The 19,166-nt window shown below is 55.4% G+C and overlaps 8 protein-coding genes across 8 annotated transcripts; 1 reads left to right on the forward strand and 7 right to left on the reverse strand.

Annotated features, from left to right (window-relative positions):
- Nucleotides 1–1,303: 1,303 nt before the first annotated feature.
- PHACADRAFT_254885 (uncharacterized protein) lies at nt 1,304–1,757 on the reverse strand. The gene has a single exon (XM_007394989.1). It carries the CDS (start codon nt 1,721–1,723, stop codon nt 1,439–1,441), a length of 285 nt encoding a protein of 94 aa, XP_007395051.1. The 5' UTR covers nt 1,724–1,757; the 3' UTR covers nt 1,304–1,438.
- A 21-nt stretch (nt 1,758–1,778) lies between these two features.
- PHACADRAFT_254886 (uncharacterized protein) lies at nt 1,779–3,613 on the reverse strand. The gene has a single exon (XM_007394990.1). The coding sequence runs from the start codon at nt 3,452–3,454 to the stop codon at nt 1,784–1,786; it is 1,671 nt and encodes a 556-aa protein (XP_007395052.1). The 5' UTR covers nt 3,455–3,613; the 3' UTR covers nt 1,779–1,783.
- Nucleotides 3,614–3,766: 153 nt separating this feature from the next.
- PHACADRAFT_254888 (uncharacterized protein) lies at nt 3,767–6,038 on the reverse strand. The gene is made up of 8 exons (XM_007394991.1): nt 5,730–6,038; nt 5,489–5,678; nt 5,422–5,439; nt 5,022–5,366; nt 4,608–4,966; nt 4,414–4,547; nt 4,172–4,356; nt 3,767–4,120 (listed from the first exon to the last, which is right to left on the reverse strand). The coding sequence occupies exons 1-8, from the start codon at nt 6,015–6,017 to the stop codon at nt 3,891–3,893; spliced, it is 1,749 nt and encodes a 582-aa protein (XP_007395053.1). The 5' UTR covers nt 6,018–6,038; the 3' UTR covers nt 3,767–3,890.
- A 291-nt stretch (nt 6,039–6,329) lies between these two features.
- Nucleotides 6,330–8,379, reverse strand: PHACADRAFT_27917 (uncharacterized protein; the record flags this gene model as incomplete). The annotated part of the gene is made up of 8 exons (XM_007394001.1): nt 6,330–6,559; nt 6,610–6,794; nt 6,848–6,999; nt 7,040–7,398; nt 7,455–7,799; nt 7,854–7,871; nt 7,921–8,110; nt 8,161–8,379. The coding sequence occupies 8 exons, from the start codon at nt 8,377–8,379 to the stop codon at nt 6,330–6,332; spliced, it is 1,698 nt and encodes a 565-aa protein (XP_007394063.1).
- A 486-nt stretch (nt 8,380–8,865) lies between these two features.
- Nucleotides 8,866–10,503, reverse strand: PHACADRAFT_208346 (uncharacterized protein; the record flags this gene model as incomplete). The annotated part of the gene is made up of 11 exons (XM_007394992.1): nt 10,377–10,503; nt 10,314–10,321; nt 10,140–10,254; nt 10,015–10,089; nt 9,882–9,966; nt 9,744–9,828; nt 9,591–9,694; nt 9,510–9,538; nt 9,153–9,454; nt 8,947–9,102; nt 8,866–8,888 (listed from the first exon to the last, which is right to left on the reverse strand). The coding sequence occupies exons 1-11, from the start codon at nt 10,472–10,474 to the stop codon at nt 8,866–8,868; spliced, it is 1,080 nt and encodes a 359-aa protein (XP_007395054.1). The 5' UTR covers nt 10,475–10,503.
- Nucleotides 10,504–11,011: 508 nt separating this feature from the next.
- PHACADRAFT_93313 (uncharacterized protein) lies at nt 11,012–12,288 on the forward strand (the record flags this gene model as incomplete). Its single annotated transcript, XM_007394993.1, has 6 exons — nt 11,012–11,095; nt 11,148–11,274; nt 11,330–11,521; nt 11,562–11,805; nt 11,854–12,041; nt 12,098–12,288. The coding sequence occupies 6 exons, from the start codon at nt 11,012–11,014 to the stop codon at nt 12,286–12,288; spliced, it is 1,026 nt and encodes a 341-aa protein (XP_007395055.1).
- A 129-nt stretch (nt 12,289–12,417) lies between these two features.
- On the reverse strand, nt 12,418–15,301 carry PHACADRAFT_194803 (uncharacterized protein; the record flags this gene model as incomplete). Its single annotated transcript, XM_007394994.1, has 6 exons — nt 12,418–13,872; nt 13,922–14,047; nt 14,100–14,723; nt 14,776–14,834; nt 14,888–15,127; nt 15,199–15,301. The coding sequence occupies 6 exons, from the start codon at nt 15,299–15,301 to the stop codon at nt 12,418–12,420; spliced, it is 2,607 nt and encodes an 868-aa protein (XP_007395056.1).
- A 614-nt stretch (nt 15,302–15,915) lies between these two features.
- Nucleotides 15,916–18,993, reverse strand: PHACADRAFT_142460 (uncharacterized protein; the record flags this gene model as incomplete). Its single annotated transcript, XM_007394995.1, has 7 exons — nt 15,916–16,585; nt 16,711–17,593; nt 17,645–17,770; nt 17,826–18,425; nt 18,470–18,534; nt 18,585–18,824; nt 18,876–18,993. The coding sequence occupies 7 exons, from the start codon at nt 18,991–18,993 to the stop codon at nt 16,209–16,211; spliced, it is 2,409 nt and encodes an 802-aa protein (XP_007395057.1). The 3' UTR covers nt 15,916–16,208.
- Between the last annotated feature and the right edge of the window lie 173 nt (nt 18,994–19,166).

Below are 19,166 nucleotides of genomic sequence, written 5' to 3' on the forward strand. Positions count from 1 at the left end.
GAGGAACTGAGCTTGGGCCTGAGCACGCCACCTCAGCTCAACAGCCTGATTAATGTTTCGTCTTATCTAATCTGATAACTACTCGCTTTGGTTTCAGTCCAAATCCAGGGGAGTCGTTCGTCAATCCCACAATTTACACGAAGCACATCTCCCATGAGAAACTGGCAACCCGATTGCGAAGTAAATTCACTCCAGTTGTGTTGCGTACATGGTGATCAGAGCGATGTAGCAACACAGTCTTCTAAATATGATAAGCCAAAGATATGGTCCAAATGTCCGAAGTCGTGATTACATCCATTTGTCGTACGTACAAGTCATGTCCATAGATAGACTGTCCACACACAGCATGTAGTCCATGAGATGAAAACGGCCCGACAGAAAGCCCATCGCGCGTGTCAATAGGTACATCGCTTAGGGATGTACTCGGACTCTCCGACGCATTCTTCGCGGAAGCGGCTCGCTGTCGGCAGCGGTCCGTATAACTGCTGCTTGCGACAGTACTGCAAGGAGGAGGACGAGTGCAAGAACTAAGGAAAGTGTCCGCATTGTGACAAGGAGCCTAAGCAGCGCAGACATGAGCTCAGGCCACGACGTCGCACAATGTCCCTGTAGAACTCGCACTTACCGCGACACAAACACTTGAGTGGCCGAAAATTCGTGTGATAGTAGGCTCTGAGCCTTCCTGGGCCGTGTGGCTAAAATCCGGCTGGCAACAATCGTGAGAGCCGAGCTCCCAGGGACGGGCAGGCCATGTACTCACCAAGGACGTAGACGTACGGAGGGACGTCAGAGCTCGCAGCCTTCAAGGTGCGCTGTGACATATATAAGATACGGGGATCTCACTCCATTCTTCCGCTTCCGAGGAACAGCCTCATGTTAACGGGCAGGCGAAACCGAAACAACTGCCCACGCACACCCTGCAATTTGCATGACAAACATGACGGCAGGTGCCTCCTGGGTGAAAAGTGGAGTACATGGCAGCTGTAAAATGTCGACAATTTGAGCACGTCAAGCCGAGTAGGCTTTCACTTCGAACTTTCAGCAGGAACCGGGTAAGGGGGTGGTACTCTGTACTCAGAGCCTGAGATTGTCCATCTCCGTGATCGTAGCTTTGCCCGTGGTGATCATATAATTTTCAGTCGGGACCTTTGAGATTTTCTGAGCAGTCCGATGTTGTTCCAGAAGGTTCCTACAAGCTGAAGTTGGGGAGAGAACCAAAGCGCATCAATGCCGAGTCAGGAGAGGCCGACATTGATGCGAACCAAGCGCCACGAAGTTTCGGGCGCCTGCCGTTGCCTTCCGCATGTTCTCATAAAATTTCTTGTTTATTGCAGCAAGGTGTCTCCACAAAGTAAAAGCACTGTGCTACATGACCAGGCCTTCAAATTACAGTACAATTCTTAGCATGAGCAAATTTTCCGAATACTAGGTGACAGTACTAGTGGTTCCACCTCGGGATCTGCAGCTCGCTCTGCGCACTCTTGTCCTCGTCGGATATCTTGTTTCCCCACTCGCGCTCCTTCTGCTCGAGCCTTTCCTTATCCGTCTTGTCGCCGACAAACGTGTTCCACTCCTCGCCGCGTCCAAAATCGATGACGCGGAAGCTCGGCGTCTTCTTCGAGCGCAGCTCAGGCGGCGCCGTCAGCGGGCCGGGCTGCACCATGATGTTGCGCACGAAGAACGAGCCCTGCACGAAGCCGCTGTAGTGCAGGCGGAGCATCATCGAGTAGCACTCCGACCTGTGCGCATGCGAAACGTGGTGAGCGTCGATCGAGGCGTTTGCTCAAGACGCTACTTGCCTTTCGTCTGCGGAGAACTTCCCGGGCGTCACAGGTTTCCCGCATTCCTCAAGCAGGAGAACGGGGCTTGGAACGCCGGCATCGAAGACGTCGACCAGGCTGCCATCACCGCGCGTGGGAACGTAGTAACCGAAGAACTTTGGGACGACAGGCCCAACAGGGACGGGATGTTTGATGGGCGTGACGAGGTTGTAGCCGCACCAGTCTTGACTGAGGTGTTCGGGGAAGCGGCTGTACATCTTCGCCTCGTTCGCGAGCAGCTCGCGCGCACGAAATTTCGGGAATGCGCTCTTGGCGGCCACAGTGACCTTGCCGTTCCGCGAATGCGCAGACAAGGGCACAGGCAACGTCAGAGGCGCGCGATACACCAGGGAGTGGTTGCCGACGCCCATGCGGTTCTGATGCGCGAGGTGCAAGTGCGCCTCGCGTTTGGGAGACGTGGGCTGTTCGAGGTCGCGAGCTTTGTCGCGGTGAAGCTCAGGGAAGACACGTTTGTATACCAAGGGTGCGCGCGGCTCAAAAGACTCCTCGCCAACATCCTCGTAGGAGTCGAGACTCGTGGCTGTGAGCTCATGCGGGTCGTGAACGAAAAGGATGTCGGGGAAATAATAGTGGGGGATAGACTCTTCCAGCTTCGGTATATCCTGTATCGAGAACGGCGAGTCCCGCGGAATAGGCTCAGAAGGCGATAGATCGTCAAGCTCGCTACCCGCGGCGGACGTAGCCAGATCTCCATCGTCTGCTTTTCCTTCTACTTCATCTTTCGACTCCGTGTCGCTCGTTTCCCTTGAGCTGTTGTCTACACTGGGGGCCTCGACCTTCGGATCGTCCAATTGCATCCCCTCCGGCGAGGCGTCTCTACTCCTGCCTTCCTCTGTGCTATCAAATAAATCGGCATATTCGCCTGTGTCATCGCCAGTAACGTAGATACCGTATTCATCGAACTCAAGCATCACGGGATTGCCGCGCACGGACCTCACGCCGGTAAGCTGAGGAAGGCTGATTGTTTGTGGGGGAAGAGCCCCGCGTCCGCTACCGAAAGCTTCTTCTCTGAAGCGGGATGCAAAGAGCACCGCATAGAGAGCTCCATCTGGGCTCCTCAAAGGATAGTGAGGATCATTGGGCACGAAGTACTCGCTACCACTGTTGTCGTCGAAACCAAAGAGCTCCTTGAGAATCCTGCCAGCCTTGTTTAAGGCCCCTCGCTCGAGGCACGGCTCAGAGTCATCGCGCCGTTTGGCGACAAAGTCGGGCTTGGAGTGCTTCTCGCATCCCTGGTCGATGACGCCGTACGAGTTCTTCGGAACGCGGATGCCGTCGTTCGGGACCTTGAGGACGGGCCAAGGGTGGCGCAGGCGCGGCACCTGCAAAGCATCTGGCTCGAGGAACTCGCTCTCGTCGTAGTTCTCGCCATGCTCTTTGATCATGCTCCGCGACCAGATCGTGAGCACATCGATGTTAGGGATGCGCTGGATCCAAAAGAAGTCGTCGAGGGTGTGGCCCCAGATGAGGTCGTTCGGCGGGCGTACGCCTGACGGAGGGGGTTTAGTAAGAAGGGATCCTTTTGGGTCTCTCACCCATTGTTGGTAGACGAAACGAGTGCGGCCTTCGGGGTGCGTAGGGGGTGTAGGGGGCGCAGGGGCCTCGGACGACATCTTCGGCTGTGAGTTGGTGGTGGTCAGCGTGAAAGACAGGGGCGATTCATCGCTTCGTAAATGGCATGCCAGGACTAGCGAGTGGCACGGCTACGCGCAGCTCTGCCACACATTTGGATAACAAGGAAGCCACTGATTCCATCAATGTCCCATCCCGAGTCAGACGGTCCTAGAAAGGAAAATTTCTGCCAGAAACAGCCAGGAGGCAGGCCTACACGTTGTATAGCAGCATTCATATGCGCATGCCGCCGTAGAGAGACAGCTCGAGACTCGGACGTTGCTTAGCAAAGACCGTGCAGACAGGCGAGCACAAGAAACAGAGACATCGATACAGGCGCCCGAGAGCGCTATATTCTAAGGCACCGGGAGCGGGTGTATGACGTGCGGATACGGGGACAACAATGAAACTCTTCCAAACTGAGCGCCCAGCGGACATCTACTCCCCCACAATGTCTGCAAGCTGGGTCTTCGGAATCGCCTCCGGGAACGCAAGCTGCTTCAGCCGGGTGCTGGTGGCCTGCTCGTACGCGAAAGCGAACGAGATCAGCTTGAACTCGCTGAAGGCGGTGCCCATGAAAGAGAGTCCAAACGGCTTGTTCGGCCCAGTATAGCGAACAGGATCCGCCGGTGCTAGTGGCGTATCGGGCGGCTCGAAGCCAAGAGGGACTATAGCCACAATCAGCAGAAGGCACCGGTTTCAAGACTCGAGGCACAAACCAGTGATTATTGGATAGCCTGCGATGGCAGCCGGACGAGCAGCGCCCTTTGTGGGCAGGATCAAGGCGTCGAGGTCGAGCATCTTTAGTGTTGCGTCGATACCACGGGTCTGGCCTACGTCTTTACAGGCTGCTAGAGCATCTAAGTAAGCCTGGTCTACGGTGGTGTTCCCGGACCCAATGAACCTGAAAGTACCATGGATAAGCATTGTAATATTTATCGCTCATACAAGTGTTACACACCTAGATTGGTCCGTCCAGAACGGTGGAGCGAGCTCCTCATTCGCATGAGCGGTGTTGAATGCGATGAGATCCGCCAGAGTCTTCACACCGGTTGGGACGTGTACAAGTTCTGAAATATATCGTTCAACCCCCACCTGAATTCAAAATCAACAATCAACAGACATCCTGTTTGCTATTCTGCGATGAACTCACACCTTGAATTCCGTATCAAGCACGATCATCTCGTTCTCCTTTGCCTCGTCTATAGCATAGTTTGAGAAGTCGGCAGGGTCGACCATAGTTGCGCCCATCCGGGTCATGAGCTCGACGGACGCGTCCAGCGCCGCCAGAACGTTCTCATTCCCGTCGACAAACTGCCGCACGACGCCGATGCGTGCACCCTTGAGCGCATTCTTGTCGAGCGCCTTGGTGTAGTCGGGCACAACCGGTGGTTGGGCGAGCGTGAAGTTGTCGTGCGGATCGCGGCCGGCGATGACTGACAGGACCGTTGCGGCGTCTGCGACCGAGCGCGCCATGGGCCCGACGGTGTCCTGGTGCTCGGATATGGGAATTACTGCGTATATAGTCAGATCACGTCTCGGCGGGACGGTTTGCACAGCGGTACTGACCGCCCGCGCGCGAAGTGAGGCCCACAGTCGGCTTGACCCCCACAACGTTGTTGATCTCACTCGGAGATATAATCGAGCCATCGGTCTCGGTGCCAAGAGCCGCGGCACACAAACCGATCGCTGCGCCGATCGCGCTGCCAGAGCTAGAGCCAGACGGGTCCCCGAGGGGAACGTAGGGACTCGACGCCTGCCCGCCACGTCCAGAGAAGCCGTTTGGGACGTGCCCGCGATAGTTCGCCCACTCGCTGAGGCTGGCCTTTCCGAGGAGAATTGCGCCTGCTGCGCGAAGTCGGGCCGCGACCCCCGCGTCTCGGGGCACGACCGAGCCAAGGAGTGCGAGTGACCCTGAGAAGGTCCACGTCAGCATATATCCAAACTGTGGTGTATGTGAAATCCAAACCTGCGGTAGTGTTCATGCCTGGGAGATTGCGTCAGAGTTTTTTTTTTTGGTCGTCGTCTCAGCTTACCATCTGAATGCAATGTAGCGATGTTGTCCTTCAACAGAATCGGGATGCCATGAAGAGCCCCGCGAGGACCCTTGGCCTTTCTCTCAAGATCCAGTTCCCTCGCTTGTGCAAGCGCACTTGGGTTGGTCTCGATGACCGCACGGAGAGCAGGACCTTGCAGGTTCACTTCCTCGATCCTTGTAAAATAAGCCTGCGTCCAGCATCAACATCGTACCATCCCGATAACGACACAATCACCAACCTTGACAAGATCTTCACTTGTGAACAACCCCTTCTCGAGCCCGTCTTGCAGCTCAGCGATCGAGGCCTCGTACAGATCCGGAAACGCGACAGCGTTCGCGGCGTTCTTGACGACGTCTGCGACCGCGCCCGTATCAGATGTGAACAGCCTGGACAGGAAGAGAGGTAGCGAGATCCTGAGCGTAATGGAGAAGCGATGCCACCAACGAGATGTATCGATTTGAGCCTTTTGCTGCATGATATCCATCTCCACTGGATTTTCGAGCACATCGGGATCCTTGGGCAGCATGGCTCGTCTGTGGGCTGGAGTCAAGATGGGCCGAAAGTGCAGGCCGAAGGAAGCCACGAAACACAGAACGTGATCTCTCGTATCCTCAGAGCATGTTCGCACGGGTCAGCCCGTGGCAGGCCTGGGAAAGATCTACAGTACTCCCAGTCGAGCATACGCGGTTCTGCGGGTGCGATGTGAGGCGATAAGGTGCAGCTGATACCAGGCTGCCCGGATTAGTCTCCTCCGGATTATGTAAGTCAAGCCGCCCGCGGTGTTGAGAGGTACGATGTTATAAATTTCCACGTTCAGCACTATCTACCCAGTGGGCATTTATTTTCCAACAATGTCTGCAAGCTGAGTCTTAGGAATCGCCTCCGGGAACGCAAGCTGCTTCAGCCGAGTGTGAGTGGCCTGCTCGTACGCGAAAGCGAGCGAGATCAGTTGGAACTCGCTGAAGGCGGTGCCCATGAACGAGAGCCCGAATGGCTTGTTCGGCCCTGTGGAACGCGTCGGCTCTGCCGGTGCCAATGTCGTGTTGGGCGGCTCAAAGCCAAGCGGAACTACGACGTTGTTAACAGAAGGCACCACACCCGAGACCGGGAGCACGAACCGGTGACGATAGGATAGCCGGCGATGGCAGCCGGACCCGCAGCACCGCTGGTGGGCAGGATCAAGGCGTCGAGATTGAACATCTTTAGTGTTGCGTCGATACCGCGAGTCTGGCCCAAGTCTTTATCGGCTGCCAGGGCGTCGAAGTAGGCCTGATCTACGGTGGTGTTCTCGGATGCAATGAACCTGATGACACGACTAGGTGCGATGCAATCGCCGGTTAAGTAGATCATACGTACTCAGATTGGTCTGTCCAGAAAGGTGGGACGAGTTCTTCACTGGCATGAGCAGAGTTGAATGCAATGAGATCCGCCAGAGTCTTCACGCCGGTCGGGACATGCACAAGCTCTGATATGTATTGTGCTACATCGACCTGAGGCAGAGTTAACAACTAGAGTCACCCCAGGTATATTGAGACTATGATCTCGTACCTTGAAGTCTGTTAAAAGCACGATCGTCTCGTTTCCGCTCGCTTCGAACTCTGCAAAGTCCGGGAAGTCGGCCGGGTCGACGATGGTTGCGCCCATCTGGGCCATGAGCTCGACGGATGCGTTCAACGCCGCCAGCACATTCACGTCTCTGCCAGCGAACTGTCGCGCCACACCAAGCCGGGCGCCCTTGAGCGCATTTTTGTCGAGTGCCTTGGTGTAGTCGGGCACGACCGGCGGCTGGGCGAGCGTGAAGTTGTCGAGCGGGTCGCGGCCGGCGATGACGGACAGGATCGTCGCGGCGTCTGCGACCGAGCGTGCCATGGGCCCGACGGTGTCCTGGTGTTCGGATATGGGGACCACTACGCACATGGTCAGCAATTTGGTCCAGCTAACCAGGTTATGTGGCATTACTGACCGCCTGCACGCGAGGTGAGGCCCACAGTCGGCTTGATTCCCACAAGGTTGTTAACCTCACTCGGAGACACAATCGAGCCATCGGTCTCGGACCCCAGAGCTGCAGCGCAGAGACCGATCGCTGTGCCGATGCCGCTGCCGGAGCTAGAGCCGGATGGGTCTCCGAGGGGAACGTAGGGGCTCGACGCCTGCCCACCACGCCCGGAGAAGCCAGATGGTACGTTCCCGCGGAAGTTCGCCCATTCGCTGAGGTTTGCTTTTCCGAGGATAATTGCGCCTGCCGCACGAAGCCGGGCTGCGACTCCGGCATCTCTGGGTACGACAGAGCCAAGGAGTGCGAAAGACCCTAATTAATCCACGTCAACATTTATTCAGATTGCAGGGTGCGTGAAATCCAAACCTGCAGTAGTGTTCATACCTGGAAGATAGTGTTAGAAAACTTTCATTTTGTCGTCATCTCTACTTACCGTCGGAGTGCAACGTGGCGATGTTGTCCTTTAGCAGCATCGGAATACCATGAAGTGGCCCGCGAGGGCCGCTGATTTTTCTCTCGAGGTCCAGTGCTCTCGCTTGTGCAAGCGCATTGGGGTTCATCTCGATGACCGCACGAAGGGTGGGCCCTTGCAGATTCACTTCTTCGATCCGCGCGAAGTAGGCCTACCTCCGAGTTGTCATCACACCATCCCAACAATAGCGCAATCACCAACCTTCACGAGATCTTCACTCGTAAACAGTCCCTCCCCGAGCCCGGCCTGCAACTCGGCAATTGAGGCCTCGTACAGATCCGGGAACGCGGTGGCACTCGCATCCCTGACGGCGTTCGCGACCGCGCCCGTCGCGGATGTAAATAGCCCCGGCGAGAGCCACGCACCCAACAGTGCGGCCTGCACGGCGAACAGAAAAAGCGCGAACGAGATCCTGCGCATGATCGAGGAGCGGTGCCACCAGTAAAAAGCGTCAGCTTGAGCCCTTCGCTGTTGACCCATGCCCACTGAGCTTTTATGCGGACTGGGATTCTTGCGCAGCATGGCTCGCCTGTAGGTTGGAGCCACGATAAGCCGAAGTGAAAGACAGAGGAGGTCACGAAACACTGGACGTACTCTGCCCAGGGATGCATCTTCGCACGAGTCAGCCTTTAGCGGGCCCGGGAAAGGCCTTATCTCGATTGTACATATGGCCGCGGATTCTGCGGGTGCTGTGTGAGACGATAAGGTGTGATACGTGAAAGGGATCTGCTGCTGTCAGATTAAATGGATACCCCCAGAGCGCAATCAAAAGTGTCAGAATCATGCAGTGGTAGGAGCTGGTCTCATCTTCACTTTCGTTCTGTTTCATTGAAAGGAATTTCCGGAATCGTACAAATACACTTTGAGTCACTAGAGCCCACAATACTATCCATAGACACAGTTCATTCAAGGATGCACAAGGATCTTGACTGAAGATGAGTAGTCAGAAGCTATGCTCGATCGAGCTCGCCGGAATATAATGCTTACTCTGAGTATCTTTCTCGGCCATGAGAGCCTTAATACCTTTCTCGACAACCTCATCGAGTGATATCTTCCTCGTGATCAGTTTCTCGAGGCCCTCAAACTTGCCCTCAGCCAGAGCGTCGACGACCTCCTGATGGACGCGATCATAGCCAATGATACCTTTGCACAACATGTAAACGCAACTCCCTGACCACCAACGAGGTCCTTACCGGTGATAGAAATCTCTTTGAACAGAATGTTGTTCATATGAATGGTAGCAGGGTCGTCCCACAGAGCGATGTCCATGATATTGCCACGGGGGCGCACAGCCTTGATGGCGAGGTCGAGCGACGCCTGAATGCCGGCACAGTCGAAGACGACATCGGCGCCTTGATTGTCGGTAGCTTTGAAGGTGCCAGCAACGACATCCTCGGAGCGCGGATTGAACACCTGCGAGGCCTGATGCTGCTGTGCCATCTTGCGGCGCTCAGTAGACGGCTCGGAGACGCCGACCCAGGAAGCGCCGCGGGCCCTGAAGGCAGGTAGGTTATGGAGCAGATCAGAGATAGGCGAATAGAACGACTCACTGAAGTACCTTTAGGACCATCATGCCGATCTACATGACCACCAAATTAGCTGAGGTACAAAAGTGAGAAGAACCTACGTACAGGACCTGAGCCCATGACAAGACACTTATCCCCGGGCTTGAAGGCGGACCGCTTCACGGCATGCCAGGCAACCGAGAGCGGCTCTATCATCGCGCCAATCTCGACTGGACACGCACGTCAGAAACCACGATTATGGCGTTTTACATGACGTACGAGAGATATGATCCGGCAGAGGATAGACCAAGTCTTGGTCAACAGAGATGTACTCGGAAAGGCCTCCGCCCCAGCCAGCAATACCCTACGCAGAAGCGAGATGAGATGGATATGCTCCATGATAGTGGAGGAACTTACGAGGAAGCTAACATGCGGGCAGGCGTTCCTGTACCCGCCAGCGCAGGGTCCGCAGCTCTTCTCCTTGCAAGACAGGAGAGGCTCACTAAATAATGTGAATATTTGTGGCAGATTTTACGAGGTGAAGACGTACACCGCGACCTTCTGGCCTTTCTTGAGCTTGTGGTTGTCGACACCGGGACCTACTTCGACGACAGTTCCGGAGAACCTAGAGACATATTATCAGCAACTGCCTATGCGCAAGGAAGCATTACGCACTCATGACCTAGAGTAATGGGAAGAGTTTCTCCCGTAACGTAATGCGGCTCGTCCAAGGTGGGGCAAGTGGTGGCCGGAAGAGGAGCATGGTACGCGTGAAGGTCAGATCCACAGACTGAACAATTGTAAGTGTTATTGGTAGTCTTCTAACGTATTTCAGTGTTACCGACTTACTACCGCACCTATTCACGGCGATGTTAGAGCCTATTGAAGACAGCGAGATGTAGGCTGACGTACCAGGCGAGCTTCAACTTCACTTGGCCTCGCTTCAGCTGAGGCTCAGGTACCTCCTCGACGCGAACGTCGCCGGGACCGTAGTAACGTGCAGCGCGCATTATGTGATTTAGAATGGGGTGAAGTTTAAGGATTCAGAGAGGAATAGCCCAGTCGACCCCCCACTTATACTCACTCTGCAAGCGCGCCACAGGAGGTTCATGTTCTCCCATGGACCCTAACGGTATTCGCACGGTGGTCTTGTGTTTCTCGAGCTAATCAACTGATCGAGTTCCGCGTCGGACGCAGACGATGAAATCATATAGACGAGTCTTGTGCTCACCGCATCCCGCAAGAAAAGGGACAGTGCTCCTATTCGCTGCTTTGCAAAGCACAGCGCGATCACTGGGCGTTGCGAAGTAGCGGACAAGATGTAATCAAAATCGCCAAATTCCTTCGTATCCGCAGCCGCAGAGACCGAGCCCAATAAAGTCGGAAGTGATGGCTTAGAGGCAAGGTGAGAGCTTGGAGGAGTGCGCGCCGGAAAGGCGCATCAGATGGCAGCACAGGGAAGGAAAGTGGCTCTCACGCTTTGTGGAGGTCACTGAAGTGTCGCTGTCACCGCGCTCAGCCTACATCTTCTACCTCTTACTTTCGCAATGACGAAACACAGCAAGAACAATACGGCTTCATCCATCTTTTCGTACGCAGAGTACAAGAAGCTCGACTATGGAACGAAGAGAGTGAGTCCCAGAGCTCTGTATGCGCCATGTACATCAGAAACGACATGAACAGCAACGTCTAGGAAATGAATCTATGCGCCGTTTTGACGCTTGTGCACTGTGTCTGCAGACAGCGAGAGATCCTGTAGCATGTGCGAAGGGGCACATGTTCTGCAAGGAATGCGTCTACACAGACCTGGGTATACTGCTTGCGATGTGCGACACCTGAGTGGATGCTGACTCTAGCTTGCGCAGTGACCCAGCTGGAAGATATAAAGCGGCAGAAAGTCAAACTCGAAGCTCTTAGGAAGGAAATTGAAGAAGAGAGGCGAGGAGCTAGGGAAGCGGCCCGCGAACGAGTACTGCTTGACTTTGAAAGAGGTCAGCTAGGACTCGCGGCTATAGGTACAGTCGCGACGACGTCAGGCGACTCGAAAGAACGTAAGCGTGGCGATCTATCTCTTTCTCTCCTGCTGATTTGTCCCAGCTCGCGGTACTAAGCGCAAATTTGAGTTCGATGCCGATACCGTCGATAAGCACGCGCGCGAAGCGGAAGATGCGGCCATGAAGCAAATTGAGAAGGAGCAAGCTGAAGCCTTGAAACACAAACTCCCAGACTTCTGGTTACCCTCATTAACACCCACCTACACATCGTCGGGTCCCCCGACGTCGCTGCAAGATGTGAAATTGCAAACAACGTGTCATGGAGGCAATCCGGCTCATCATCTGGCGTGAGCTTCCTCTTTGCGCTTATTGGAAAATGCTCTGACTCTGTCTAGCCGCAAGCAACTGATTCCTGTCAAATTCATCTTTGAAACCCCCTCGGGCCGGCCATCTGCGTCAGTGGAGAGCACACCTGCCACCGAGAACGGAGAGAATGGATCGTCTTCAAAGAGAAAGGATGAGCCACAAAATCCGATGTGCCCATCGTGCAAGAAGACTTTCTCAAATACGACACTCATGTTTGGTACGCTTGCCGTCCCGCTTCGGTTGACATGCATTCTGATGACGTACGAATGCCAGTGATGAAGCCATGTGGCCACGTCGTTTGCAAGTCATGTACTGACGAGTTGATTAAGCCGGGCAAGCAGTGCATCTCCTGCGAAGTCCAGTTGACCGACAAGGACATCATTGCGCTCTCGCGCGAGGGCACAGGCTACGCTGCTGGCGGTATCGCCGAGACCTCGAAGAAGGGGGTCGCATTTCAAGGTTGATTACTTGATGCTTAGGGTCATGCTGAGCGTACATTGTACAACCTGCTAGGTTTTGACATTTACGTCCTATTATACATGATACTTCGATTGCTCTATACAGCGATTCATCTATCTGCAGACTTCGCCGAGCTACGATACTAGTCTTGCAGCGGATGCTACGAGAGCCTCGAAGTCCATATCACCACAACCTGCCCTTAACGCGTACTCCAATGCCTTCTCAACGATGCAACCCAGCAAATCCTGGTGTCCAACCAACCGCTTCCTGCAGTACGCAACCGCCAGCGCCGTTGTCCACAAGCGCTCGTCCACTTGTGGTGGCCGGCTGTTCTCGACCACGTCCTCACCAATGACTCGCTTGAGGGACTCAGTGGTTTCGAACGACCCGTCTGCGGTTTGCAGCTGCAGCAGCTCCTGCACCGAGTCGTCGATGGGTCCACCTGTCGGACCTTCATCGCTAGCGTACGCCCCAGGGATCTGCCGTGCGGGGTCGAGGTCCAAGTCGGGCGACGGGCTTCTAGCCTGCGGGTCCGGGGTCGGCGGCCTGCTGTCGTCAGTTTCTGTCCAGCTGGAGGAGCTAATGAGCGAGCTCATCGTTGAGTACGTGTCGTCTGAATCATAGTCCGTCTCCTGGGGCCTGGGTTTGCCGTCCTGCGCCGTCTGCTCCTCTTCCTGCGCCAGCTCGCTCTGGGCCGCAGACGGGTTCTGAGGAGGGGGAGGAGGCGCCGGCCGGCCAAACCAGGTCCGGAAGAACTCCGAGACGACGAGGCCGCCGAATGTCAGCGCGGTGCCGACGTATTCGCTGAGCGTGTCCAGGAAGCCCCTCCTCTCGAGGCACCTCTGCGCGCGACGAGCTTTCTCTGCCTCCCGGCGCGCGAAAGCTGCCTTGGCCCATGCGGGGCGTGGAATTGGGGGCGGCTTCTCGCCGTCGTCATCGACCGCGACGAACGACGTGTAGCGACTCGCGAGCTGATACGTCTCTCCGAGGCTGACGATCGCGGCCTTGCGCTCGTCCTCCGACATGGTCGGGCTGACCAGAGCGTCGTCCTCGAGCTGAGTGATGAGCCGTCGCGCCGCCAGCGTGTGTATCAGCCTGTGCCCGTTCTCGTCCACAAAGCGCACGATCTCTACGGGAACAGGGAGCTCGAGCACTTCGCCCACTCCGTCTCGCTGGGCATGCAGCGTGATGGTCTTCGGGATGGCGAACTTTGCGTTCTTGATCAAAGCGAATACGACGAGGCGGACTCCGGGGTAGAGGTCCCTAATGCCGGTCGGTGCCTGATGGAAAGACGTTTCGATCTTAGGATCTTCGAACCGTCGGGCTGCGTCGGGCGGGATGCCCCAATCGACCGAGACATTCTTGAGGAGGAAGCTGCGGCCCGCACGCATGAGCGTTGCACACTTGCCCACTATGTCCTCCGACGCTAGCGCCATCAGGCATTTGCCGTTCCCCGCTCGAGCGATGCCTTCGCACATGGCTGAGGACGCTGTTGCTCCGATGCCAAGTGTGAAGACGCGCAGCGGGGCAGCGGCCGTCGACCTCGCCACTGCGTTCGCGACCACGGTGTATACCATCTGGTCATAGGCCTGCGAGGGGTATCAGTAATGCGCATGGATGGACCTATATGTGATATACCTTTCCGTCCGTGAGTACGAACATAACGGTCGGCCTAGACGGATCGCGACCATTACAGGCCCGCAAGAGGGCTGCACCTATCTCAGTGCCGCCGTAATTCGCGTCCATCGACGCAGCATGTCTCGTCTGGAAGTTTGCCATGAATTATTACCCTGGAAAACGAGAACGTACAACATACCGCGACATCGAGAGCATCGTTCGTGTACACCTCGCTGGTCTGCCAAAGGCTGTTGCAGTAGCTTCCAAAGCTGAAAATATTGAAAGATGTCCCTGCGCTGGGGAGCGTCCTCAGCAGCGTACTCAGTGTGCGCTTCGCGGTCTCGACTCTGGAGCCAGACATGCTCCCACTGCGGTCTACTACGAAGATAAACTCCTGCCTCGTCACTGGGGGCAGGTCGAACTTGGGTACCAGGGTGAGTTGCATGGCGACCGATCCGGAGCCCGTAGGGTCACGCTCTGCGAAGCAGCGAGGCCTGTCGAGATCCGTAGCTTTGATGACGAGGACGAAATCGGTCTTCAAGAAATCTGGAGAGCGGAACCGAACGAGGAATCTGTGGCGTGAGGGGCGACCGAGGTGCGTCTGGTGGGCCGCCGCATGTATTTCTGGATGGGACGGACTGTCGACTGACCGTATTTCGCCCCTCATCTGTATGTGAACGTCGAAGCGCACCCTTATTTGTGCCGAAGCGAACGACGCTCCGACCATGCCTCTGGGAGGCTCGCCGTAACGTTGTCCGATGCACATTGGGACTTGGAAGCGGACCTCTGTGGCTGCATCGTTATCCATGAGGTCCATGACATACTGGGTCAACTTTTCAGTCGGTCAGTCCGATGTTAATTGCGAGCGAACGTACCGTGAGACGGGTTGTGACCCTTTCTCGGGGCCCAATAGAGCCGAGAGATATGCTGAATACTATGTTGCGGGGTCTGATGAGTGAGATACAGGCAAAGACGTAGAACACATACTGTCGCTAGTGATCCATTCGACGAGTGCAGTAGTCCTTCCTTCCTGTATCGCAGTTTCGTGTTCTGCTTTGGCTTGTTCCTTTTCCTTGGCCACGCCGACAATGACTCTGCCCGTGGACGTGCCCATATCGAAGGCGCAGACGGCGGCCCGTGCAGGAACGGGAAAGACGTATTTCGCACGAGGTGTCCACTGTATCGACGGGTTGTAGAAAACTTGAGTAACATCGACTCGTGTAGATACTGCGTAGCAGTTGCCTGATCAGACATACCCCGACCTTGAGGATATTGTGGCGCTCATTACCAGGACGTACCGTCTACAATTAATGTGTTCACTTTGACTTCTTCGAGGGGAAGGTGAGTTAGGTTGCCATCTCCTGATGCGTGTACCACGCCTGAGAAAGACTGGGAAGCCATTACGGAGGGAATGACGAGGGTCAGGGGATTTGAGTGCGCTTTAAATTATAAGGGAAGTCTCACGAGATTAGGTTCAGGCGCCATTCGTCCGAGGAGACAGGAATGGGAAAACAGATTCACGAGGCATATGTTTAGAATAGAAGTTTGAACACTAAAAGAGACGACGAATCTACATGTGCGCAACTCGAGGGGCATATCGAATGCTGTTGCCGCCGCAGTCCCTATCAACCGCAGCCGTCCGTCAGATCCTGGGGTGAGCATGAGAGACTCAAAAGTGTGCAAAGGGCAGGAGCCTGACCTAACATAACGTTCTGGTTCGATATGGACTATTCGCTCCCCGTAAAACAGATGACAAGGCCGTCCCGTGACCGAATTTCCGTGGCGTGTCCCAAATTTCATTTGGGACAGTGGACACAGCGTCGTAACTCACTAACCATGTATGTTACGAAGACTTCATCGAGGATTCTTCGTAATCAGTACTCCATATCTACTGCGAGTAGCCGGAAATGTGACAAAAATCGTTCTTGGTGGGCTGCCGAGGTTAGGAGTGGAGTTTGAGCTAGACCTAAAGCTATATAGCTTGTCAGCATCGTCTCCACGTGGCACTCAATCCTCCGCCGCAATCTATTAGAATCGCATTCTTTTCAGGGACCACAAACGGTAATATACTGCGGACAGATTGAGCACATGAGGCACGGCATATTGTATCAGTCTGGCGAAATAAAGAATCCAATAAGCCACAGGTCCCACAAACCGGCTCCGTATCCGTCCAATCTCTGCCAAGTCAAGCTCAGCAAACACTATGAAAGGAGTTGTCAGAGCATACGTGCAATCGCTCTGCATAACCACATGACTACAAGTTCAGTGATTCTAGCAACGCATCATCCTTTCAGAGCAGGGATGCGCCTTAAGGGACGAATGTCTCGGCATGAGCAAGAAGAGTCTCGATGTCCACGTTGGACGTGCGAGATATGAAGTCCGTGGCTTTCTCTACGAGACCATCAAGGAGCTCCAGCTGGTCTTTCATGTGCTTCTTGAGGAACGCGATCGCTAGCGCCGTCGCCCACACCTTCGACACAACACTGAGGGTACATTCCGCCAAGACTCGACGTCCAATGAGGGCTTCGAGCCTGTCTGTGCCTCGGAACGACCCGTCGAAGGACTGGAGGCGGACCATCGCGAGCACCTTGTCCTCGATCGTTATAGCGAACTCCGGCATGTCGCTCAGAGACAGCACGCGCGAGTCCGTGAAGCGAGGTGCGTCGTCGCTAGGCGTGGCTTCCTCTCTGGTCAGGTCATGGTCACCCTGAGCGGTGCGCGTGGTGCTCTCGCGGGGCAGTGTACGGCTAGGGAAGGTTGCGGGGCGTGGGCGCGTGGCAGTCCGTGCAAAGAGCCCTGCCTTTGTAGACGTGGACGATCTGCCGCAGAGGGCATTGGCGCGCCTGGACTCGTAGCTGAATTCGTTGTGGCCACAGTCGTCGACTGCAGTTGAGCGTCCCTACAGTGCATGACCACTCGAGGTGAGGTGAGGACTATGCCACGTTGAGATCTGGCGTGACTTGAGGATACGTAGAAAAGAACAGCGCGCGCAGCTTCTGGCCGCCGTTGCACGAGCCACGCCTGCTCGTCCGCGATCTCCGACATCGTCCGCCTGTCAACAGCGATAAACGAGGTATACTTGCTGGCGAGCTGGTATTCGGTGCCTAGTCTGACCATAGTGACCTTGACATCTGGAGAGGACTGTGCCTTGCTGCTGCCATCGAGGTCCATGATGGCTCGACGGGCAGCGAGGGTTGGAATGAGAGCCTGAGAATCGGAAGGGAGCTCGACGGTCTGCACCGGAATGGAGAAGCGGTAGATCTGGCCGTGCCCGTCGCGCTGCGCGCAAATGACCACCTCTTGCGGGGGCGTAAACTTCTCGTCTTCGACCAGCGCAAAGACGATAAAGCGGTTGCCGGGGTAGATGGAGGACACTTGCGCAGGCGCCTGGAGGACGCCCTTGAGTTCGTTGTTCCCAGTATGATAAGCCTCCACGCGGACTCCCCAATCCGGAGTGACATTCTTCAGGATATAGGTACGGCTGGCGCGAAGGAGTTTCGAACACTTCCCCATGATGCTCTCGGACGCCGTCGCCATGAGGCAAACCCCGTTCCCCACTCGAGCGATACCTTCGCACAAGGCTGTGGAAGTAGTTGCGCCGATACCGAGGGTAAATACGCGCAAAGGTGCGTCTAAAGTAGCGGCTTTCACGGCGTGATCCACGGCCCCGAGCGTATCGTCAATGTTATGAGCCTAAACAGACATATGAGGAACAGCGCTGAAAAGAAACGATATTCCACGTACCTGACCATCTGTGAGGACGAAGCAGGCCGTTGGAATGTCTACCCTGCGCGACGCAAAGACTTGCTGTAGCGCACTTTGTATCACCGTCCCACCATAGTCCGCAAGCATACCATCGACATGCTGAGTCTTCATCGGTAATAGTGAGTAATCCTTTTACCGTGAATGGAAACTCTGTGCTTACAGCCACCCCGAGGGTCTGTTCATCGTAGGGGACGCTCTGATTCCACAAGCTGTTGCACTGCGTGCCAAAGCTGAAAATGTTGAGGTGCGTGTCTTGACTGGGCAGAGCACGAAGGAGCATTACGAGTGTCTTCTTCGCAGTCTCGATCCTGTCTCCCTTCATGCTGCCGCTGCGGTCCACGAGGAAGATGTACTCCTGCTTCGGAATCGAGGGCAAGTTGAACTTCGGGACGATGTTCAGCTGGATAGCTGTAGTCCCGTTCTTGGCTTTCTGGCAGAAACATCGGGGTGCGTCCAGTCCATCGGCGGTGACAGACAAAACAAAATCCTGAGTGAGGAATTCGGGAGAAGTGTAGCTTGCGTTACGGGACGTATGGGTGGCATTGCCGTCTGAGACGATGACAGCCGGGTGGGTGGGACTCGTGATGTTCTTCACCGCACCCTGCACTCGCACGTCTGCAGAGATACTGATACGGTGCGGAGGGATCTGGTATGTACCTTTCATCCCATCCGGCAGCTTGCCGTAACGCATGCCGACATACACGGGAATCTGTATCCGAACCTGATCGCAGGCGTCCTCATCCATCAGATCGAGAACATACTGCAGATAGTTACTATCAGGTGCAAGAGCTCGTGAAAGAGGACACTTGCGGTAATGTGAGCTTGTATCATCTGGCAGCTAGGGAGCGCCCCAAGGGAGATAGAGAAGACTACAGACAGGTCCAGCTTCCGCGTGATATCAGAGATGAGATGAACCCACTATCATCGGCGACGTGCTCGACAAGACCCGTCACACGGCCTTGAGAGATGGCCTGCTCGTGTTCGTGTTTGGCCTCTTCCTTCTCCTTCGCGACAGCCGCGATGACTGTGCCATCCTCGGTCGTCATCTTGAAGCCGCAGACAGCGGCTCGGGCAGGCACGGGGAAGACATATCTGGCCTTCTGGAGCCCGCCAGACGAGCACTGCCAGAAGTGCTGGGTGATCGTAACAATCGCGGAAACTAGAACGCGAAAGTCAGAGACCACGCACAAGACATCCTTAGAGTGCTCACCGTCGATGACATCCGCGTGAATGTCGGCCTTCTCAAGGGGCAAGTAGGCCTCGCTGAGGTCGGGTAAGACGTGGGCAATACCGCATGGCCTGGTATTCGTAGTATTATGCAACTGCATGTTGTGGGAGAATGTTATGGACGGATGTGCTAAGGGCTGACCTCATGTTATACTGCCTTGAAGCCTAGTACGCTCGGCACCGAAGGCGTGGCATCGTTCACAACAGAGGCTGTCCGTAGTATTGCACCGCCCGCAATGGTATGCATCTACATCTATGATCTGATTTTAGCAAT

This window comes from Phanerochaete carnosa (genome assembly GCF_000300595.1).
Source record: "Phanerochaete carnosa HHB-10118-sp unplaced genomic scaffold PHACAscaffold_4, whole genome shotgun sequence".
NCBI classification, from domain to species: Eukaryota; Fungi; Basidiomycota; class Agaricomycetes; order Polyporales; family Phanerochaetaceae; genus Phanerochaete; species Phanerochaete carnosa.

Coding starts and splice junctions, on each gene's coding strand:
- PHACADRAFT_254885 (XM_007394989.1), bottom strand. CDS start 1,723: ATGATGCTCCGCCTGCACTACAGCGGCTTCGTGCAGGGCTCGTTCTTC.
- PHACADRAFT_254888 (XM_007394991.1), bottom strand. CDS start 6,017: ATGCTGCCCAAGGATCCCGATGTGCTCGAAAATCCAGTGGAGATGGAT. Junction 5,679..5,729: donor CAAGTGAAGATCTTGTCAAG/GTTGGTGATTGT, acceptor TGCTGGACGCAG/GCTTATTTTACAAGGATCGA. Junction 4,121..4,171: donor AGGCTATCCAATAATCACTG/GTTTGTGCCTCG, acceptor TTGTGGCTATAG/TCCCTCTTGGCTTCGAGCCG.
- PHACADRAFT_254886 (XM_007394990.1), bottom strand. CDS start 3,454: ATGTCGTCCGAGGCCCCTGCGCCCCCTACACCCCCTACGCACCCCGAA.